General features: G+C 45.4%; 1 protein-coding gene across 1 annotated transcript; it reads left to right on the top strand.

Annotated features, from left to right (window-relative positions):
* Nucleotides 1-4,255: 4,255 nt before the first annotated feature.
* On the top strand, nt 4,256-13,122 carry Fam3a (FAM3 metabolism regulating signaling molecule A). Its single transcript, XM_059251196.1, has 9 exons — nt 4,256-4,824; nt 6,401-6,514; nt 7,013-7,036; nt 9,800-9,923; nt 10,056-10,114; nt 10,504-10,554; nt 10,874-10,958; nt 11,042-11,168; nt 12,238-13,122. Exons 1-9 carry the CDS (start codon nt 4,812-4,814, stop codon nt 12,331-12,333), a joined length of 693 nt encoding a protein of 230 aa, XP_059107179.1. The 5' UTR covers nt 4,256-4,811; the 3' UTR covers nt 12,334-13,122.
* Nucleotides 13,123-20,411: the final 7,289 nt, after the last annotated feature.

Below are 20,411 nucleotides of genomic sequence, written 5' to 3'. Positions count from 1 at the left end.
ACTCAGGCTATGAAGTAAGACCCTGTCTTAAAAAAAAAAAGAAGAAGAAGAAAAAGAGGGTGGGGAGATGGCTTAGTGAGTAAAATACTTGTCATGAAAACATGAGGACCTTTGAGGGGGTGGAAGGGTTGTTAATTTGTTAGGTTTTTGTTTTGTTTTGTTTGAGACAATGTTTCTCTGTGTAGTCTTGGCTGGTCTGGAACTCACTATGTGATGTGGGATGGTCTTTCTTTAAGCTGTGAATATGTGTTGCTCTCATTGATTAATAAATAAAGCTGCTTTGGCCTATGGCAAGGCAGGATAGAGCCAGGTAGGAAATCCAAGCAGAGAGACAGGAGAAAAAGGGCAGAGTCTGGCAGATGCCATCAAGCCGCACAAGGAGCAACATGCCAGCAGACTGGTAATGCCATGGCCACGTGGCAATACATAGATTAATAAAAATGGATTAATTTAAATTGTAAAAGCTAACTAGTAATAAGCCTGAGCCATTGGCCAAACAATTATAATTAATATTAAGCCTCAGAGTGATTATTTTATAAACAGCTGTGGAACTGGGCAGGACACAGAAAAGCCTCTGGCTACAACTATTTAAAACAGGCTGGCCTTGAACTCACAGAAATCCACCTGCCTCTGCCTCTCTGCAGGGTTCCTATGCTGTTCTTATCCCCAGAATCCATGTGAAGCAGATCACAGTAGCACCTGCCTGTAATCCCAGCACTCCTATGGGGAGATGGAAGACAGAGACTGGAAACTCTTAGGCCAACTAGGGAGGCATACACAGCAATAAAAAAAAAGACACTGTCTCAAACAAGGTAGAAGGTGAGGATCAACACCCAAGGATGTCCTTTGATCTCCACACATGTGCCCTGGTACATATATGCCTACACGTAACATACAAGTACACAGACACACACATAGATACATACAATAGAAAAAAGAGAATTAGAACATTATAGGTAAATCTAAAAATCCGGCTGGGCATGTTGTCATGGATTTAATTCCAAGACATGGTATGTAGAAGCAGGAGAATCAGCAGTTCAAGAACACCCTGGAGGCAGAGTGGTGTTGGTGCACATGCCTTTAATCCCATCTCTCGGGAGGCAGAGGCAGGTGAATCTCTCTGTTTGAGGCCAGCCTGGTCTACAGAGCAAGTTCCAGGTCAGCCAGGGCTACAAACATAAACCCTGTCTCAAAAATCAAACAAATAAACAAACAGAAAGAACAGCCTTGGAGCTGATCTGGTGGAACTCACCTTTAGTCCCAGCACTCAAGAGGCAGAGGCAGGTGGATCTACATGATTCAAAGCCAGCCTAGTCTACAAAGCAAGTTCTGGGCCAGCCAGGAATACACAGTAAGATCCTATCTTTAAAAAAAAAACCCACAAAAACCTCTTTATGTTTCTATTGCCATACACACACACACACACACACACACACACACACACACACACACACACATATATTTATACATAAAAGTACATATATGAAAATGTAAACACCTATACACACAGGAATAGATACTGGTAATGGCTGCACAACACTGTGAATTGTAATTGTACATTTTAAATGGTAAAGGGCTGGGGTTTTATTTCAGCAGTAAGGCATCTGCATGTCAAAGTCAAAGCCATAAATTCAATCCCCAGCACGCGTGCGTGTGTGTGCGCGCGCGCGCGCACACACACACACACACACACACACACACACCACATACACCACACACACACAGACAGAGAGAGAGAGAGAGACAGAGAGAGAGAGAGAGAGAGAGAGAGAGAGAGAGAGAGAGAGAGAAAGAAAGAGACTGAAAGTTTGCCCCATGAGACATAAAAAGACCTGTAACTCCACCTGTAACCCCAGGATTAAGTATGGGCAGGAGGTCCAAGATCATCCTTGGAAACATAGTGAGTTAAGAGCCAGATGAGACCTTGTCTCAAAAAAATATGCAATAGAGCTGAGTGTGTTAGCATATGCCTTTTATTCCAGCACTCAGAGGCCTCCCTGGTCTATATATAGAGTTCCAGGGTAGTCATGGCTACATAGTAAGACCTGTGCAAACAAAATAAAACATAGTGAGACAGAAGAAAAGAAAGACCTGGGCCTGACTTTCAGGCTTCTGATGCCCATCATTCTTGTGGTGACCCTGGAGAGTGGGGAGCTGACCTAGGCCTTCAAGATTTATTAAATCAAACTTCCTCTGCCTGCTCTAAGCAACGTACAAACCTTGTTTTCTAAGTACCACTAATCTGGCAGATACTTGGGTGACCTATCAGTTTGAGGATATTAGTTGCTGGCAGCTTCTACTGAACCCTACTAAGGACGGCATTGTGCCCAAGGTTTGATGCCAGATGTACACGAGGCCACCAAACTCATTGACAAAATACAAACACAACCCCCTGACTACAGCAGAAGACTGCTAAAACAGATAGCCTTGACCATGTTAAGGAGAGTGCCTATAAAGGACTACTCAGTCAGCCAGTACGGAAACTACTATATTCTTTTTTGTTTGTTTTATATTCATTTTGTTGTTATTACTATTTTATCTCTTTTTTCTCTACTCAATGTTTTCTTTTAAAAATTTGTAATTGTGTGTGTGTGTGTGTGTGTGTGTGTGTGTGTGTGTGTGTGTGTAAATCAGAGAGGTGTCAGATCCCCTGAAGCTGGAGTTACAGGCAGTTGTGAGCTGCCTGATGTGAGTGCTGGGAATCAAACTCCAGTATTCTGTAAGAACAGTATGTGCTCTTAACCACTGATCCATCTCTCCAGCCCCCTACAATTTTTGAAATTTTATTTTATGTATATGAGTGTTTTGCCTACATGTATATATGTGCACCACATGCATGCCTAATGCCTGAGGAGGTCAGATTATTGGAATTGAAGTTACAGATGGTTGTGAACCACCATATGGGTGCTGTAAAAAAGAACCCGAGTCCTCTGAACAAAACAACAAAATGGTCTTAATCACAGACACATTGCTCCATCCCCTCTTAATTTTTTTTTTGGCGGGGGTGGGGTGGGGGGTGGGGGTGGGGATTCAAGACAGGGTTTCTCTGTATAGCCCTGGCTGTCCTGGAACTAGCTCTATAAACCAGGCTGGCCTCGAACTCACAGAGATCCAACTGCCTCTGCCTCTCGAGTTCTGGGATTAAAGGCATGTGCCACCACTGCCCAACAATTTCTTTTTTGAAGATAGGTTTTCATGCAGTTCAGGCTGATCACAGACTCACTTCTAGCTGATACTGGCCTTGAATTCCTGATCCTCTTGCCTCTGCCTCACAAATGCTGGGATTACAGGCATGAGCTAGCACACCTAGCTCCATTCCCAACTTTTTTTTTTTTTTTTTGAGACAAGGTCTAATGAAGCTCAGGCTGACCTCAAACTTGATAAATGACTGAGAATGCCCTAAACTCTTGATCCTCCTGCCTCCACCTCCCAAGTGTTGAGATTGCAGGTGTACCCAAATTGAAAATGCTATGTTCTAACCAAAACAGTGTTTCTATAAACTTTTTCTATATTTTGGAGCATTACCAAAGTGGGGTGGAGTTCTTGTAAGTGGGATCATTGGGTCAAAGAACAGAAATGTTGTTTTACTTCTGTCCAGCTACTGCCTGAGGAGACAGATGAATCCAGCTGAAAGGAACATCTCAGCTGCCCTGGCACTGTAGGTGGTCGAGACAGAAAGCTCAAGAATGAGGATCGAGGGTAACGTTCCAGACATCCCCTCACTGAGTGATACATAAAACAGAACACTCTGGAGAAAAAAAAAAAAACAGAGCAGAAAGAAAGCAACCAAAGGCTCACCCTCTGGGACTCACATGCTTCACTTAACCTCCACATGTGCTTCTGGACTTTCCATGTTCTTAAAGAATACATGTCAACCTTACGTCATTATCTATGTCCCCAGATCCATCGTCTTACCGGCCATGAGAGCTCCGATCTCAAGTAACAAGCAGAGCTTCAGCTCACCAAACACAGAAATAGATCTCCCACCAAAGAGGGTGTGTGAAGGCAGCGGGGGGAGCTGGCTGTGGTGATTTACGCCTGTAATTCCAGCATGAACTATGGGGTGTGATCCTATCTCAAAAAAAAAATGTCTAGAAGGAGATTCATCTGGCAGCAATGACCCAGGCTCCTTTTAGGAAGCTAGTGTCTCAGCTTGAGCACAAGCCTCAGGGAAACAGCTTCTCTAGGCACCTCCCACCCAACCTCTGGAGAAGAGGAAGGAGGCGGGTCTGGAGGTGGAGCCTGCATAGGGACCTGAGGACCCACAGCGCAGTCTATGGGCCTATGGCGGAGCGACGCCTATGGGCTGTGGCCCTCCTTTGGCCGCCATTGTCGTGCCTGCCAAGCTTCACTACGTGACTAGTCTGCTTCACCTCGCCGGCAGAGCGAGACCACTGGGAAACTCCCTGATCCGATCTGCGTCTCCCTACATCCAGGCAACGTCCTTGGCCCGCCGGGTCTCTGCCACCAGCCTCGGGAGGACCGACCAGAGCGCCGGGCCTAGCACGGGAGGGACCCAGGTCGGGGGAGAACAACTGCTACGTTCCAGTCCTGGATGCTTTTGTTAGCCAGACTGTGAGCCGCGACGGGTTCCCAAGGCCCTGCTGGCCAGGCACTGCGTCTCCCAGCGCTCATGAGGAACTGAGCCTGGTCTGGTGTCTGGAGGAACAAGTTGTAGCACCGATCGCGCCCAGCACAGACTTGCCCCTGCCCCACCACCCAAACCTACTCTCTTGCTTCATTCCTCCCAGAGCCCACGGTCCCCAAACAGTGCACCTGCCGGAGGTCCCAACCCAGCGGGAGACGTGGACATGAGGTTGGCAGGTGGGTGGCTTCCACAGCGAATGGAAGAGAATCCTGGTGTCTTAGTGGGTCAGGAGGGGCCCGGGTAGTCACTGGTTTGTTATTTATTAATGGTTAACTGTGCACAAGCACTCATTCTATGAGCAAATTCTTTCACCTCTGAGGACTTCAGCTTCCCAAACTATAAGTTAAGGATTGATATATAGTCAGTTGCACCCAACTCAAATAACAGGTTGGGTGAGGAGAGGTGGAGAGTAAAGGCAAAGAGGCGTGACCTTAGAAGAGAACTGACTTGGTTGCCTGTGAGGTTGGATACGATCCAAGTGGCTGCTCTACTGTCAGCTGGACAAGTAAGATGAAGATGCCTTGTGGAGATGAAAATGGTTCGTGGAGGGGGCAGATAGGGGTAAGAGTAGAATTCGAGAACTGGTAAGGTAGCAACTTCATGGATAAATCCTAGTAAGGGCAGTAAGGAACTCACTGGGAGGGTGTGGGTTCAAGACAGATCAGGACTGGAGCCAGAAAATAAGGTGTCATTACTGCATGGTATTTCACTTGATAACTGTGGTAGATGAAATCTCCCATAAAGAGAGTATGCAAACAGGAGAAGGCAGCCTGGAAAGGAATGGCTTTTGAGGGGAGAGTAATGGAAGATGACCAAAAAAAAAGAGAAAGTCCCAAAGAGTCAGGTCAGGAGACTGTGGTGTCCTAGATGCTATCAGTGAAGTGTTTGCATCAGGATGGCTAGGGCAGCCCATCAAGATGTCAAGAAAGAGCAGACAGGCAATCAGAAATGTGACAGTCATGGGTGGTCTGGTTTGGAAGGTCATTTGTTTGCTATTGTGGTGGCAAGACTAGATTGGAAGAATTTTGGGAGAGAGTAGCGGGGATGAGATGATAGAAATCACAACGTAGATGACTTTTTTTAAATGTGTATCCTGGGGATGGAACCCAGGGTCTCATGTATGCTGGACAAATGCTCTACCACAGAGCTATATCCCTAGCCAGAGTATAAAGAGTTTGGTGGAGAAGTGGTAGGTAAGGAGTTAGAGGATGATATTTTTCTTGCAGGAGCTCTTTTTCGTCTTTATAAATTAGGACCTGTTAATATTATGAAAGTGAGATAGAAAGAAGGAGCCTTAGCACAACATATCTGAGACAGGAGAGAACTTGATGGATCTTGAAGCAAGTAGAAGGACTGGTCTTCAAGAGGAGTATAGATCCTCCATCAAAACAAGAGGAAAGGAGAGGCAGATGGGTGAGCTGTAAATACATTAACAGTTTCAGAGGCAAGATGCTGAGGTTGGTGCTATGGAACCTGTCCAGAGCATGAGTTCTAAAAGGTCCCTCCAAACCTGCTGGGGAGAACCAAACAGAGCAACCTCAACGCTTGAACTCACTTTCTTCCCTTCACCAGGAGGGAGTTCAAGTCTCCTTCTTGGGTCTGGTGGGTAGCAATGGGTGCCCCACCTTCCAATCCTGCCATCACTTGTTTCCAAGTAGAAGAGGAGATCTAGTCATGTGAGGCAGTGGGTTGTTGCTGGGTTTGTTCACTGGTGTCTGAGATAGACCTGCCCTGTGTCTGTCCTACCTGCAGGCCCCCTGCGAATCGTGGCCCTAATCATCACTATGGGTCTCACCTGGATCCTAGTCACCATCCTCCTGGGTGGTCCTGGTGGTGGCCTTCCTCGAATTCAGCAATTCTTCACCAGTGAGTGTGGGGACCCTCTTGCCTCACTGTACAGGTGTTCAATATGGGGTGTGATGGTTGGGTTTTCCATCCCCTTCTTGACAAGCTTATTTTTGCTGCCCTCAGCCTATCTTCTAACACAAATGCAGACTTGTCCATACCAACTGACCTAGACAGCAACACACCCAACTTGCAATCCAATATTGAGTGGAAGTTGATGAAGTGAGAGTATGGAGTGGAAAGGCCTCCACTAAACATTGATCATCTTGGACTTTCTGCTGGGCTCTGAGATACACAGGGACTCTATTTGTTGCTGGTGCCAAGTCACCTAAGCACTATTTACAATTCCAATTCATCCTTTTTCTAGAGCAGGCAGTTTTACATCAGGGCATCATTGAGACTTAAGCAGGGAACATGCCAAGTGTTGCCTGACTTGGCCCCAAGTCCCTGATCTTGGCTGCTTTGCTGTAGGCTTCTGGAGGCCTCCATGCTAACAAAACAAACTCTCTGTATCCACAGGCCCAGAGAACTCAGTGACTGCAGGTAAGCTTCCTGTCTCTTCCCTATCCCCTCCTATGCCTGCACTTCATACTGCTTTTTGTGACACCCCTGCCTGCTGCCAGCCAGCCCACCAGGATTTCTGTTGTCCATCTGGCCCTCTCCCCACTAGCTATCATAGCCTTCTGTGCAGTGAACCTAGTAAATAAGTTACCCACCATCAGAAAGTGAGAGGGCAGGCATAGGAAAAAACATTCCCATTCCAAATAGAAGACATTGGGAAAAGGGGGTGGGGCACTCATGGTCCTAAGCAAATCCCTAACATAGCAGGGCAATTCTTCAAGATTTTAAGGTCTAAAAATAAATGTATATGTCCATATACTCTGCTTCTAGGCCCACTGAAGTGACCCCATCTTCTGGAATGGGAGATAGTGTCACCCTCTGGGCTTGGGCCCTCTTTGACCTTTTCATTTCCTGGCTCTATATTCAGAATCTCCCTTCCTTCTTTCCTTCCTCCCTCCATCCCTTTCTTGTTTCTTTCCTTCCTTTCTTCCTTCCATCCTTGTATTCTTCTCATCTCTGTCCTTTTCATAGGCTGACAGTGTTTCTGTTGGTATAAATTTCTAACAAAATTTGCTGGCCTCTCATGGGATTCATGAGGGCCTAGGTTATAAGACAAGAGAGTCCTCCACAGATTCATCCTATATAATCCCATCTCAAGTCCAGGCTTCTGAGAGGTGGGAGCACACTCACAATCACACACTTCCTTTCCTTAGCAAATCCTAAGCCAGCCATCCTCTTTGTGTTCTCTCTAAAGGATGCTTTTTAAAAAATTTTATGGTGCTGGAGATTGAACCTAGGACCTCACCCCATACCAAACAAATACTCTCTACACTGAGCTATTTTCCTAGCCCATAAAATATTTCAGATTTTTTTTTTAACAGAGTTTCACTTTATACCACAGACTGGTCCTGAACTTACTATGCAGCTCTCAAACTCTCAGTGATCCTCCTGTGTTACCCTATCAAATGCTGGGATTACAGGTTTGGACTGCTTTCTCATTTTTTACAATATAATTAGGCTAATATTTTCTTTCTTCCATGACAGGGCTTAATGAATCCCAGGCTATCGTTAAACTCACTATGTAGCCAAGAATAACCTTAAATTCCTGATCTTCCTGCCTCCATCTCCCAAGTGCTAGGATTTGTTTTTGATCTTTATGTTCTAGATCCTTCATATTTGATAGTTCTTTCTCCAACTGCTCTGTCTGCTCTCATTTTACCATGAGCAGCCACAAGGAAAAACCAGGCCATACCTTTAACACTGCTTGAGAATCTCCTCTGCTAAATATCTTACAAACTTTCTTTTCTACAAAACACCAGAACAATTGACACTTTATAACAAGGATGGACTTTCCTCCCATACTTAATAATGGCTTCTTCAACTTCTTTCTAAGGTCTCACCAAAAGAGCTATAATATTCATATTCCTATCAACGCTTTGTTTAGGATTATGTAAATGAAAGATTCAACAGAAGAATCTTACTCTATTGTGCTCTTCTTTCTAAGCCTGAACCAGAACTGTGTTTACTATCCATATTGCTAAATTTGATTTAATACAGAGACTTACTAAGTAGCCCAAGATAGCCTTGAAATCATGATTCTCCTATCTCAGCCTTCCAAATGCTGGGATTACAGATGTGCAATAGCATACCTGGCTTCACTCTGTATTCCTGCCAACAGGTTGTTTTCTTTCTTTCTTTTTCTTTCTTTAGCAGTATAGGCTTTTTCTACTATATACCTCAAAACTTTGCATCCTTTGCCCACTCTACCCTGTTCCAAATCCATTTCCACATTCTTAGTTATTTGTTTACATAAACGCCCAATTCCTGGCACCAAAGTCTATATTAGCTTCCTGAAGTTACCCTAAGAAAAGTAGTGCCTTAAACAACCAAAATTTACTTTCTTACAATTCTGGAAGCCAAGAGTATGAATGAAAGTGTCATCAGGGCTATGCTCCCACTGAAAGCTTCAGGTAAGGGTCTTTCTGGGCCTCTGCAAATCCTAGAAGCCTTCTATGTGCCTCATCTTGTAGCTGCACAACTCTGCCTTTTGCCTATACTGACCCACAGCATCTCCTTCTGTGTGGTTTTATCTCTTCTCTTCTCTTCTCTTCTCTTCTCTTCTCTTCTCTTCTCTTCTCTTCTCTTCTCTTCTCTTCTCTTCTCATAAGGACACTAGTCGCACTGCATTAAGGGCTCAACATAGTCCAGTATGACCTTGTCATAACTTATCTGTCTATAAAGACCCTGTTTCCAGGCAAGACCACATTCTGAGGAACTGGGAATTCAGACTCCACTATATTTTGTAGGGTCATAATTCAAGCCATTATAGAGATAATTCCCACACTTACCCTGAAGAAATCCAGAGGCTAGCAGAGCCCTCATGCTCCACCCACCCACCTCAGCTCATCTACTTTGGTCTGACTGTATGCCTCATCCATGGAGCTCTCACCCTGACTTTCTGGACCTCTGTTTTTTCTAGTTGTATAAGGGTTCCAAGCCAGCTCTCAGTCCCCTTTCCCTTTTCCTACCAGTAGCAAGAAAGCCTTATTCTTGGTGTCTCTACTCCCTTGCCAACACACCACTTGGAAACATCCCCAGCTTTGGTCTGAGCCCCACTCACCTCCTGCCCCAGTTCCATGCTCTGTGGCTGCACCTTCAGCCCTGTGGCTGGTCCTGACCTCCACCCTCAGATCTCGGGTGACACCAGGGCCAGGTACATGGGTCACATCTGCTATCATTACTCAGAACCAAAGGCCAGGAAGTACAAGTGCGGCCTGCCCCAGCCATGTCCTGAGGAGCACCTGGCCTTTCGCATAGTCAGCGGGGCTGCCAATGTCATCGGGCCCAAGATCTGCCTCGAGGACAAGATGTGAGCATATGGGCTGGGAAGTGGGAGGGGAACTTGAGGCCAGGTCTGCAAGGGCCAAGAGCTAAGGGCTATCTATGTGAGGAAGAGAAATGTGATATGCCCACAAGAGATCTTCTGCCCCCCCCCCCCCAGGCTCATGAGCAGCGTCAAGGACAATGTGGGCCGTGGGCTGAACATCGCCCTGGTGAATGGTGAGTTCCCCCATGTTGTGGGGTCAGAGTTCAGACCATAGAAGCAAATATCATGCTGTGGCCTGGCCCCTCCACTTCATTACTCCCTCCTTAGGAGCGGGTGGCTCCTGGGCATTCCCAGGGAGACTTGGGAAAAATTCTATGCCAGCCAAAATCTCTACAAAGGAAGTCACCCAGTGATCAAAAACATGATAGTAGTAGTGGATACATAGGGCCTCATGCCAGAGGCTCCATGGGCTGCAGCTCTGTGAATGAGAGGATGACAGGGCATGTTTGAAGCTTTTGTAAGGGCTGTCACCTTTCATGTTTGAGCCTGGGTTAGGGGCTCAGGCAGTAAGTCAGCATGTCCCAGACAGTTTACTTAGCAGGTCTTCCACTTCTTGACACAGGGGTCAGTGGTGAGCTCCTGGAAGCTAGAGCCTTTGACATGTGGGCTGGAGGTGAGTGGCCACCACATCCTGTTATACATTTTCTCCCTGAAGCCCTGCCCTCTGTGCCTTTGTATTCAGCTATTCAATTATAGCTTTGGGTTCACAAAATGTAGGAGACGGGGGAATCTCTGCCTGGATTCTATGTTTTGTGACCAGATGGCCCTAGCTTCTTTACCAGTTTGTCTGTGTTCATACTGGTGGCCGTTGATGTGGAACAGCCCTTGCCCAGTCCCTACATTGTTTTCCTCATTAGAAGAATATTGTTTGGTTGGGAAGGGCTGCTCAGTGGAACCTGAAGCTCCATGTTCTGTGGGCTCATCTTCACCAGATGTCAATGATCTCTTGAAGTTCATCCGACCACTGCATGAAGGTACCCTAGTGTTTGTGGCATCCTATGATGATCCAGCTACCAAGTAAGTGACTGCCAAGTCCAGCTTCAGTGTTATCCTAGTACAGTAACATTCCCTAATTCATATTTCTTCCTACTGTGTAACAGGATGAATGAAGAGACCAGGAAGCTTTTTTCTGAACTGGGCAGCAGGAACGCCAAGGAGCTAGCCTTCCGTGACAGCTGGGTGTTTGTGGGAGCCAAGGGTGTGCAAAACAAGAGCCCCTTTGAGCAGGTACAGCAGAGACCCTGGCACTTCTGCCTCCTAGCCCTGGCAACCTTGCCACCCTTTCTCTTTACACCAAAATTTCCCTGAATTCTGTCCATCAGGGCCCAGAGTCCTGTCCCTGACCTGTGCCCTGGTTAGCCCTGGCCTCTTGTTATTACCACAGGGAGAGACAGTAATTTTGATCTTCCCTGTCCTGTACATATTTCAACCTAAAGACTTTAAAAGTTGGATTGCACATTGGCCAGACTTATAAATAAGAATTTTTCTTCACAAACATCTTCAGGATGCTCAGTTTAGGTATGTAGCTCATTTATGATGGGTGTTTATTTAGCATACATGAAGCCCTGAAATATAATACTTAGTATTGCATAAAACTGGGCATGGGGATACACCTGTAATACCAACACTGTGGAGGTAAATGCAAGAGAATCAGAAGTTCAAGATTATCCTTGACCATATAGCAAATTTGAGACCAGCCTAAGCTACATGAGATACTGTCTCAGATTTAAAGAAAAAAAAAGATGCTCACTACCATCCTAGCCTTGTCACAACCCAGTTTCCTAATTTATGCTGCATCCTCCTTTCCCACCTTTCCTGGGTTCCCTCTTAGGCTACACCAGGCATATGTTGTGCTAGGGACTACTAGAGAGAAGAGGGCCCCTGGTATCATCCTTACCTAAGAAGGCTTCCAGCAAAAAGTCTTAGGTAGGCCTCCAAGTCCTGCTCTCAACAAATACAAATTTCTCCATAGCTGTGGCTGATTAAAAAAAAAAACCAAAAAAACAAAAAAACAAAACCCTGAAGCTCATGCCCTCCAAGACCCTTCACCCCAAACTCAGGCAGCAGCTTCCGGCATTTCCCTGAAGCCAAGGCCACATGGACTCCCTCCTGTCCACAGTGCTCACTGTTCTGGGGTACATCAGGCCCATGTCCCATCCTCAGTTCACTCATGAGAGACTAGACCACCGCAGCCATCCCCTTTTTTTCCTGCGTGAAGGGAAGTGCAACAGATTGAAGAGTACCCTGGTGGTTGGCCCCTGAGGGCCAGGTCATAACTTCCTGTTAACCCCTACAGCATGTGAAGAACAGTAAACACACCAACAAGTATGAGGGCTGGCCAGAGGCCCTGGAGATGGAAGGCTGTATCCCTCGAAGGAGCATGGCGGGCTAGCACAGCAGAGCTCTGGGACCAGACTGAAGGAGGCAGCATGGCACCAGTGTAGGGTGGAGGCCTTGCCCCATGCCCAACCATGAGGCTTCCCTGCCTGAACATATCAGGGCTTGAAAGTAGCCTCAAGTTGATGAGGGCTGCAGGGCTGGCCCATTTCACTTTGTCATGGAGTTTAGGTAGCTGTGTTTTCCTAAAGCTGATCCCACAGTCAGTTCCACCCAGCCCCTTCCTCTGCCCCTCCTGTGTCATCTTATATTTCTTGAGTGCCCCCAGAGGCAAGGATCTTCAGTGCTTGCTCCTTTCACTGGAGCAGCCAGTAGATAGGTTGGGACATCTTCCAGAACCTCTCCCTCCCAGAGGCACTGCACTGCCATCCAACTATGTTTTTAGTGTGATTCTTTGATTTTTTTTTTTTTTGGTTTTTTGAGACAGGGTTTCTCTGTAGCTATGGAGCCTATCCTGGACTAGCTCTGTAGACCAGGCTGGCCTTGAACTCACAGAGATCCACGTGCCTCTGCCTCCCGAGTGCTGGGATTAAAGGTGTGCGCCACCATTGCCCAGCAGTGTGATCTTTTTTAAGTAAGCCATATCAGAGCTTAATCAGATCACTTCTGCAAAACTGAATGGAAGACTGGCCTTTGGTGCCCAAGTAGCTGGAATCCAATCAAAGTTCCTCACCAAATATATGGCATTATGCAGTTTGTCAGAAGGCTCACCTTCTAAAATGACCTGTTTGTTAATAAACTAATCAATTGAAGTGGAATAAAATGCATTCAGATGTTGTCCTCAGTGGAGAGTCAAGGGTGGTGGTGTCCTTCGTGTATGGAGGGGACAGATGAGTCCCAGAGGATCAACCAACATGTTGGTCCTGGAGCTTAAGCAGACAGCCTTTGTCATCAGGCCCTGCAGCTCAGGTGTGACTCAGATAAGAGGCAGAATAGCTCCCCAACTGGCGTCACCCATGGCATTGATTGGGGAGATGGCTCTGTACTCTGGAACCCAAGGAAACTCACCAACTCTCACTAGCCCAGTGTGAGCCTATAGGGAGAAAGATGGGAATTAAAGCCTGTACAGGCACTGAAATATCAACTCCAGGAGTGCAGAAGCAACCTGGTTCCAAAATGGAGAGAACACAACTTGGACTTCCTAGATGGGAAACATCAAGGCATAGTAATTTGAGGAGCCCATAAGGTATCCCTGAGGTGGCCATGCCAGAGGTGATAAACTTAGAAGTCCTGTGGCTTTCCATCCTGCTTTCCAAGCCTTCAACCCATTGGTGTTAAGTACTGAGTCTCAAAAAAAAAATGCTGAGAGCAAACCAGGCCTTAAGAAATGAGAGTAGGGCTGGGTATCGTAGTGTGCATATATTATTCCAACATTCAGGAAGTGGAATGAGGCAGGAGGATCAAAAGTTAAAATCAAACCATGGCTACTTAGCAAATTCCAGGATAGCCTGGGCTACATGAGGTACTGCATCTAAAAAAGGGGGGCTGCAGGGGGGTGATCAATTAGATTAATACACTTACTGCCAAACCTGGTGATCCCCAAAATCCATGGTAAAAGGAGAGAACCAACTCCTGCAAGTTGTCCTCTAACCATGTGTAGGCACATACATGCACATACACTAAATAAATAAATGTTAAGAGAGGAAAAAAGGAAAGAAAAAGGAAAAGGAATGGAAGTATTCAGTGGCAGGTATATGCTAGTTTAGAGGTGTGGGATGCCCAGGAGGAGAGCATGCCAGGAAAGAGAGAGTTGTGTATCCAAGACTAAAATGGTCAAGCAAGAGAGTCCTTGTCTCAGATATAGTGATGATAACAGCTAACACCCAGCCCTCTAAGTCTATACCAAACTCAGTCTCTGTCTCTTGTTTCTCTCTCTCTCTCTCTCTCTCTCTCTCTCTCTCTCTCTCTCTCTCTCTCTCTCTCTCTCTCTCTCTGTCTCTGTGTGTGTGTGTGTGTGTGTGTGTGTGTGTGTGTATGTGTGTGTTCATATGGATACATGCATATGGAGGCCAGAAGTTAACCTTGAATGTTCTTCAAATGCTATCTACCTTGGGTTCTTTATTTGGTTTGAGTTTGGGTTTGGATTTTGGTGGGTTTGGATTTTGGTTTGTTGATGTTATTTGGAGGGAGATTTGTTTGTTAAACGGGGACTTACTGTAGCTTTGACTGCCCTGGAACTTGCAAAGATCCTCCTACCTCTCCTTCCCAAGTGCAGAGATTAAAAGTAGATGCCACCAGGCCCAGCATTAGTTACTTGTTCCGTTGTTTTGAGAAGGGTCTCACTATGTGGCCCTGGCTGACTTGGAACTCACAAAGATCTGCTTACCCCAAGTCCTGGGATGAAAGGCATGTGCCACCATATTCTACTGCTTTTATTTGTTTGTTTGTTCAAATGGCCTGGAACTCAGAATTAGGCAAGGCAGGCTGGCCAGTAAGCTCCAGGTATCCACCACCTATGTCTGCCTCCCCAGTACTGCCCCTGCACCAGCCTTTTTGTTTTATGTGGGTACTAGGGCTCAAACTCAGGTCCTCATGCTTGCACAGCAAGTACTTTATAGACTGAACACTCTCCAGTCCCTGCACCAAACTCTAAAAATATTCTGGGGGCTCAGTAATCTTATGTTCTATCTCCAGCACTGCCAAAAGAAATTTACATTACTATTGTCCCTTTTTCAAAAGACTTTCTTTTGAGCCATTATAGGTTCATAGCAAAACTGAGGGAAAATTATAGAAACTGCCCATCAGACTCCTATTGGTTACAGTCAGTGAACCTATATTTTTTTTTGCATTAGGTTTGCCCTGGATATTATACATTCTTTGATGTTTGTATTTTTTAATCTTTTTACATGTATTTCTTTTGTGTGAATATGCATGGGCATGTGCAGAGGTCAGAGGACAACTTTCAGAAATTGGTTCTTTTCTCTTTGAGTTTTGACAAATTATGTAATGATGTTTATCCACAACTATGTTATCAAATATGTATTTGTCTCTTGAATCTTCTATTATGGAAATTTGCAGAAATCTCAAAGAGTAGAGAATAATATAAATCCAGTACACCTTTCACTTGCTTCCATATTGCAGCCAGTATTGCTTCAACTACACTTATAAGGCTCCCAATGGAGATCAAGCAAGTCTCAGCTTATTCGTTCAAGATTTTAGTTTTAAAACCAGGTGGTGGTGGCACACACCTTTAATCCTAGCACTCGGGAGGCAGAGACAGGTGGATCTCTGTGAGTTTGAGGCCAGCCTGGTCGACAGAGCAAGTGCCAGGATGGCCAGGGCTATATAGAGAAACTCAATCTCAAAAGAAAAAAAAAAGAAATTAAAAAAGATTTTAGTTTTAAACAACTTACTTACATGGTTCACACAACCCTAGAAGTCTGGTCATTATTGTCAATGTACAAAAAAAAGATAAAGGGTACCTAGAGGTTAGGAACTAGATGAGTAGGCTCCCTAGGTTAGCAGCTTACTGCCAGGTGAAGCAGAATCTCACTGAATGTGGTTGCTATGATGCTGGAAGTACAGAGACCCTCCTATGCCTCCCAGACAATGGGACAATTGTCTTGTTTGTATGTGTATATGTGTTCATATGTGTTTGTGAGTGTGTGTCTATATGTGTAGGTATAGATCAGAGGACAACTTGTGAGAATGGGTTCTGTCCTTCCACCATATGGGTCCTCCCAGGGATCAAACTCAGGTCATCAGGCTTGGTGGCTTTACCCACTGAGCCATACCACTGGCTCTCACCTTGTTTTTTAAGAAACAGTCTCTCATTGACCTGGAACTCACCAAGTAAGCTAGTCTGGCTGGCAGTGAGCCCCAGGGATCCTTCTGTCTTTACCTCCCCAGGATTGGAATTACAAGCATGTATCACCATGTTTTGTAGATTGAACTAGGGTCCTCATGCTTGCAAGCACTTTACCAACTTAATTATCCTCCAGGCCCAATCTTTGTCCATTTGTTTTATAAATATTAACTAAATGCCTGTGTTGAGCCCTTTCCTGCAAATAAAGCTGCCACATTCATGTCAGACATCCCAGCACTCCCTCTGGCTTTTCAGGGAAGGCAGAAATGACTAATGACAACAAGGAGCAGTCTTCTAACCAGTCTTCTGACCACATTTTTCTCCCCTGATTCCAGCACACAGCAGGAATTGGTGGCTTTCAGGTGGCCAGGCCCAGGTGAGTTCCACTCAACAGCATGATTTCCACCAAGGACACAATTCTTAAAATTTCCCTCCCTGCTTCTTTCAGCTGATCCATCTCTCCCTGTGGCCAGTTTACCTCATCTTCAGACAGACACATTGCCCCTTTTCATCTGGGAGAGTCTAGATGTCCAGGCTGAGCTGTGCCATGTAGGGAGAGGGGGAGGGCTAGGTGGCCCAAATGTACAAGAGAACTGGCACCCAAAATGGTTGGATTATATAGTGAAGAGCAGCTCAGCCCCCTTGAGCTGGAGAAGTTAAGGGTAGGAGTCAGGGTATGCCAGCCAGGGGGGCCCTATAAAGGGTAGGGACTGAGGGATGCAGGGAGAACCTGGAGGCCAGGTCTGCTTTGTTGTGTTAAATTGGCACCTCAGCCATTTGTCTCAGCTTGAAACCTAATGTATGTGTGTGTGTGTGTGTGTGTGTGTCTGTCTGTCTGTCTGTGTCTGTGTCTGTGTTACATGCCCATGTGTGCATATGTTAAGGCCAGAGAGGTATTAGCAACATGAGGTCTCTTCCTCTATCTTTCTCTGCATTCATTATTCCTTTAAGACATTTTCATTTAAAGATTCAGGTCTCTCACTGAATCTGAAGTTTACTGTTTTGGCTAGGCTAGCTGGCCAGCAAACTCCTGGAATCCTTCTCCACCCACAGCAACACTGGAGTTACAAGCACTTGCAGCAATCTGTGGATTTTTACAAGAGTACTGGGGATTGAGATTTATGCCCTCATGACTATATAGAAAGAGCTCTTACTAGCCTCTAGTTTTTGTTTTGAGACAAGGTCTCACTCTACAACCATGCGGCCTCATTCACTATTTTTGAAGCTGAGCTCAATTTGATCTTCCTTACTTCAGCCTCTCCCTCCATGCTAGAATTACAAGTGTGAGCTCCCATTCCCAGCTGCAAATGTTTGTGATCATTCACACATTAAACCCCTTGGAGCAGTGGTTCTCAGCATTCCTAATGCTGCGACCTTTTTTTTTTTTTTTTTTTCCTGAGTCAGTGCTTCTCTGTGTAGTCCTGACTGTCCTGGAACTCACTCTGTAGACCAGGCTGGCCTCAAACTCACAGAGATCTGCCTGTCTCTGCCTCCTAAGTGCTGGGATTAAAGGTGTGCAACCTCTTTTTTTGTTTGTTTGGTTTTGTTTTTTTTTTTTGAGACAGGGCTTCTCTGTGGTGTTTTGGTGCCTGTCCTGGATCTCACTTTGTAGACCAGGCTGGCCTCAAACTCACAGAGATCCGCCTGGCTCTGCTTCCTGAGTGCTAGGATTAAAGGCGTGCACCACCACCACCACTGCCAGGCCTGGTGTGCAACCTCTTAATACAATTCCTCATGTCCTAGTAACCCCCAACCAAAAAGTTATTTCATTGCTACTTCGGAACTGTATTTTTGCTACTGTTAGGTAAATATCTGATATGCAGGTGGTCTTAGGTGACCCCTATGAAAGGGTCGTTCAGTCCTCATAGGGGTTGCAACCTACAGGTTGAGAACCACTGCCTTAGAGCATGTATAGCCCTAACATATATATGTATGCATATATTTATATATATACATACTTGTATGTCATATATATGTACTAATTTGAATTTTATGAAACACACAATATGGGCCTGGAGGTAAGAGTGCTTACTGCTCTTCCAGAGGACCTGGGTTCAGTTCCCAGCACCCCCATGGCAGCTCACAACATGTAACTCAAATTCCAGGAGATCCAACACCCTCTGACTTCTAAGGGTTCCTGCTCACACATGGTACACATAGACTCATGCAAGCACACACACACACGCACATAAAAGTTTTTCAAAATACAGTTTAAAATTATTTTTACAATTATTTCAGAGCTGTGGATGTAGGTCAGTTGAAATGATTGCCTAGCATGAACAAGGCACTGAATTTGATCCTCAGAACCATATAAATTGGGTTTGGTATTGTGAAGATGTAAGCAGAAGGATTCAAAGTTCAAGGTCATCCTCTCAGCTACATTAGGAGTTTGAGGCCAGCTCTGAGATTCTGTCTCATAAACAAACAAACAAACAAATAAATAAATAAATGGGTCTAGCTGCTTCTTCTTTGGGAAAATACCAAATGGCGGATGATACTCGTGCAGCAAGAGGGCCTGGAGGACATGGGGGCCCAGGATTAGGAAGCCACAGCAGCTTCCACAGAGTCCCTGGAATATATCTATCTGTTCTCCCGGCCCCATTAATTAATCTGAGATTATTGACTTTTTCCTGGGCACATCCCTAAAGGATGAGGTTCTAAAGATCATACCAGTGCAGAAGCAGACTCAGGCTGGCCAGCCGACCAGGTTCAAGGCTTGCATGACTATGGGGACTACAATGGTCATGTTGGTCTTGGTGTTAAGTATACCAAGGAGGTAGCCACTGCCATCTGAGGGGCCATCATCTTGGCCAAGCTTTCCATTGTCCCTGTGTGGAGAGGCTACAGGGGGAACAAGATTGGCAAGCCCTACACTGTTCCGTGCAAGGTGACAGGCCGATGTGGCTCTGTTTTGGTCTCATCCCATCCTCAGAGACACTGGCATCGTCTCTGCTCCTGTGCCCAAGAAGCTACTGATGATGGCCAGTATTGGTGACTGCTACACATCAGCCAGGGGCTGCACTGCCACCCTGGGCAATTTTTGCCAAGGCCACTTTTGATGCCATCTCTAAGACCTACAGCTACTTGACCCCTAACCTCTGGAAAGAGACTGTGTTCAAGTCTCCTTATCAGGAATTCACTGACCATCTTGTGAAAACACACACCAGAGTCTCTGTTTAGAGGTCCAGTTGTGGCTACTACATAAGAGGTTTTTTGTTGTTGTTGTTGTTGGCTTTTCATTGTTATTGTTTTTTGTTGTTTTGAAACACTTTCTCTGCACATAATGGCTTTTACACAAGAAAATAAAGTAAATTAAGTCTGTTTAAAAAAAATAGTCTAAACATGGCTACCCCAGCAGTAATTCTATAGAACTGCATACGTGGCAGTTAGCTTATTGCTTTTATCAGAAAAAAATCCTCAGATGGTAGTAGCATCGAGTGAGCTAAGAAGTTTGCTCAACTTGTCCATACACATACCTTTTGACAGAGAGACTGGCTTGCATAGAGTTCTGGGTTGGGTTTTTCTCCTTTTTTCCCCCTGAGACAGGGTTTCTTTTTGTGGCCTTGGCTGTTCTAGAACTCACTCTGTAGACCAGGCTGGCCTCAAACTCACAGAGATCTGCCTGCCTCTGCCTCCCTTGAGTGCTGGGATTAAAGTTGTACACCACTCCCACCAACTGGGTTCAGTTCTTTTCACAAGAACTTCAGAATTCACTACAATGGAAAAATCATATTATTGATGGAATGAAGCTTTATGTACAAGCTCAGAAACCAGAGGTTTTGCAAGGAGATCAAATGTCTATGAAGAGAGATTTCTGAGTCTGAAACTACCCATTAAATAAATGTAACAGAATAAATTTAAAAATGTATTTATGGTCTCACATTTACTATTTTTAAATTACATGTGTGTGCCTTTGTAGGGGTATGTGCACATGATTGCAGGTAATTTTGAAGTCCAGACAAGGGTTATCAGATCCCCTGTAGCTGAAGTTACATGCTGGGTGTTGGTACTAGAAACCAAACTCAGGCCCTCTGCAAAAGTAGTACATGCTCTTAACCACTGGATCATCTCTCTCTCCAGCTGCCAGATAAATGTACATTTAATACTTTTACTATATTATTATTTTGGTTTTTGAGACAGGGTTTTTCTGTGATCCTGGCTGTCCTGAATCTCATTCTGTAGATCAGGCTGGCCTTGAACTCACAGAGATCCACCTGCCTCTGCCTCCCGAGTGCTGGGATTAAAGGTGTGCACCACCACGCCCGGCA

Source organism: Peromyscus eremicus, chromosome X, assembly GCF_949786415.1.
Source record: "Peromyscus eremicus chromosome X, PerEre_H2_v1, whole genome shotgun sequence".
In the NCBI taxonomy this organism is placed as follows: domain Eukaryota; kingdom Metazoa; phylum Chordata; class Mammalia; order Rodentia; family Cricetidae; genus Peromyscus; species Peromyscus eremicus.
This window is presented reverse-complemented; position numbering and strand designations above follow the sequence as displayed.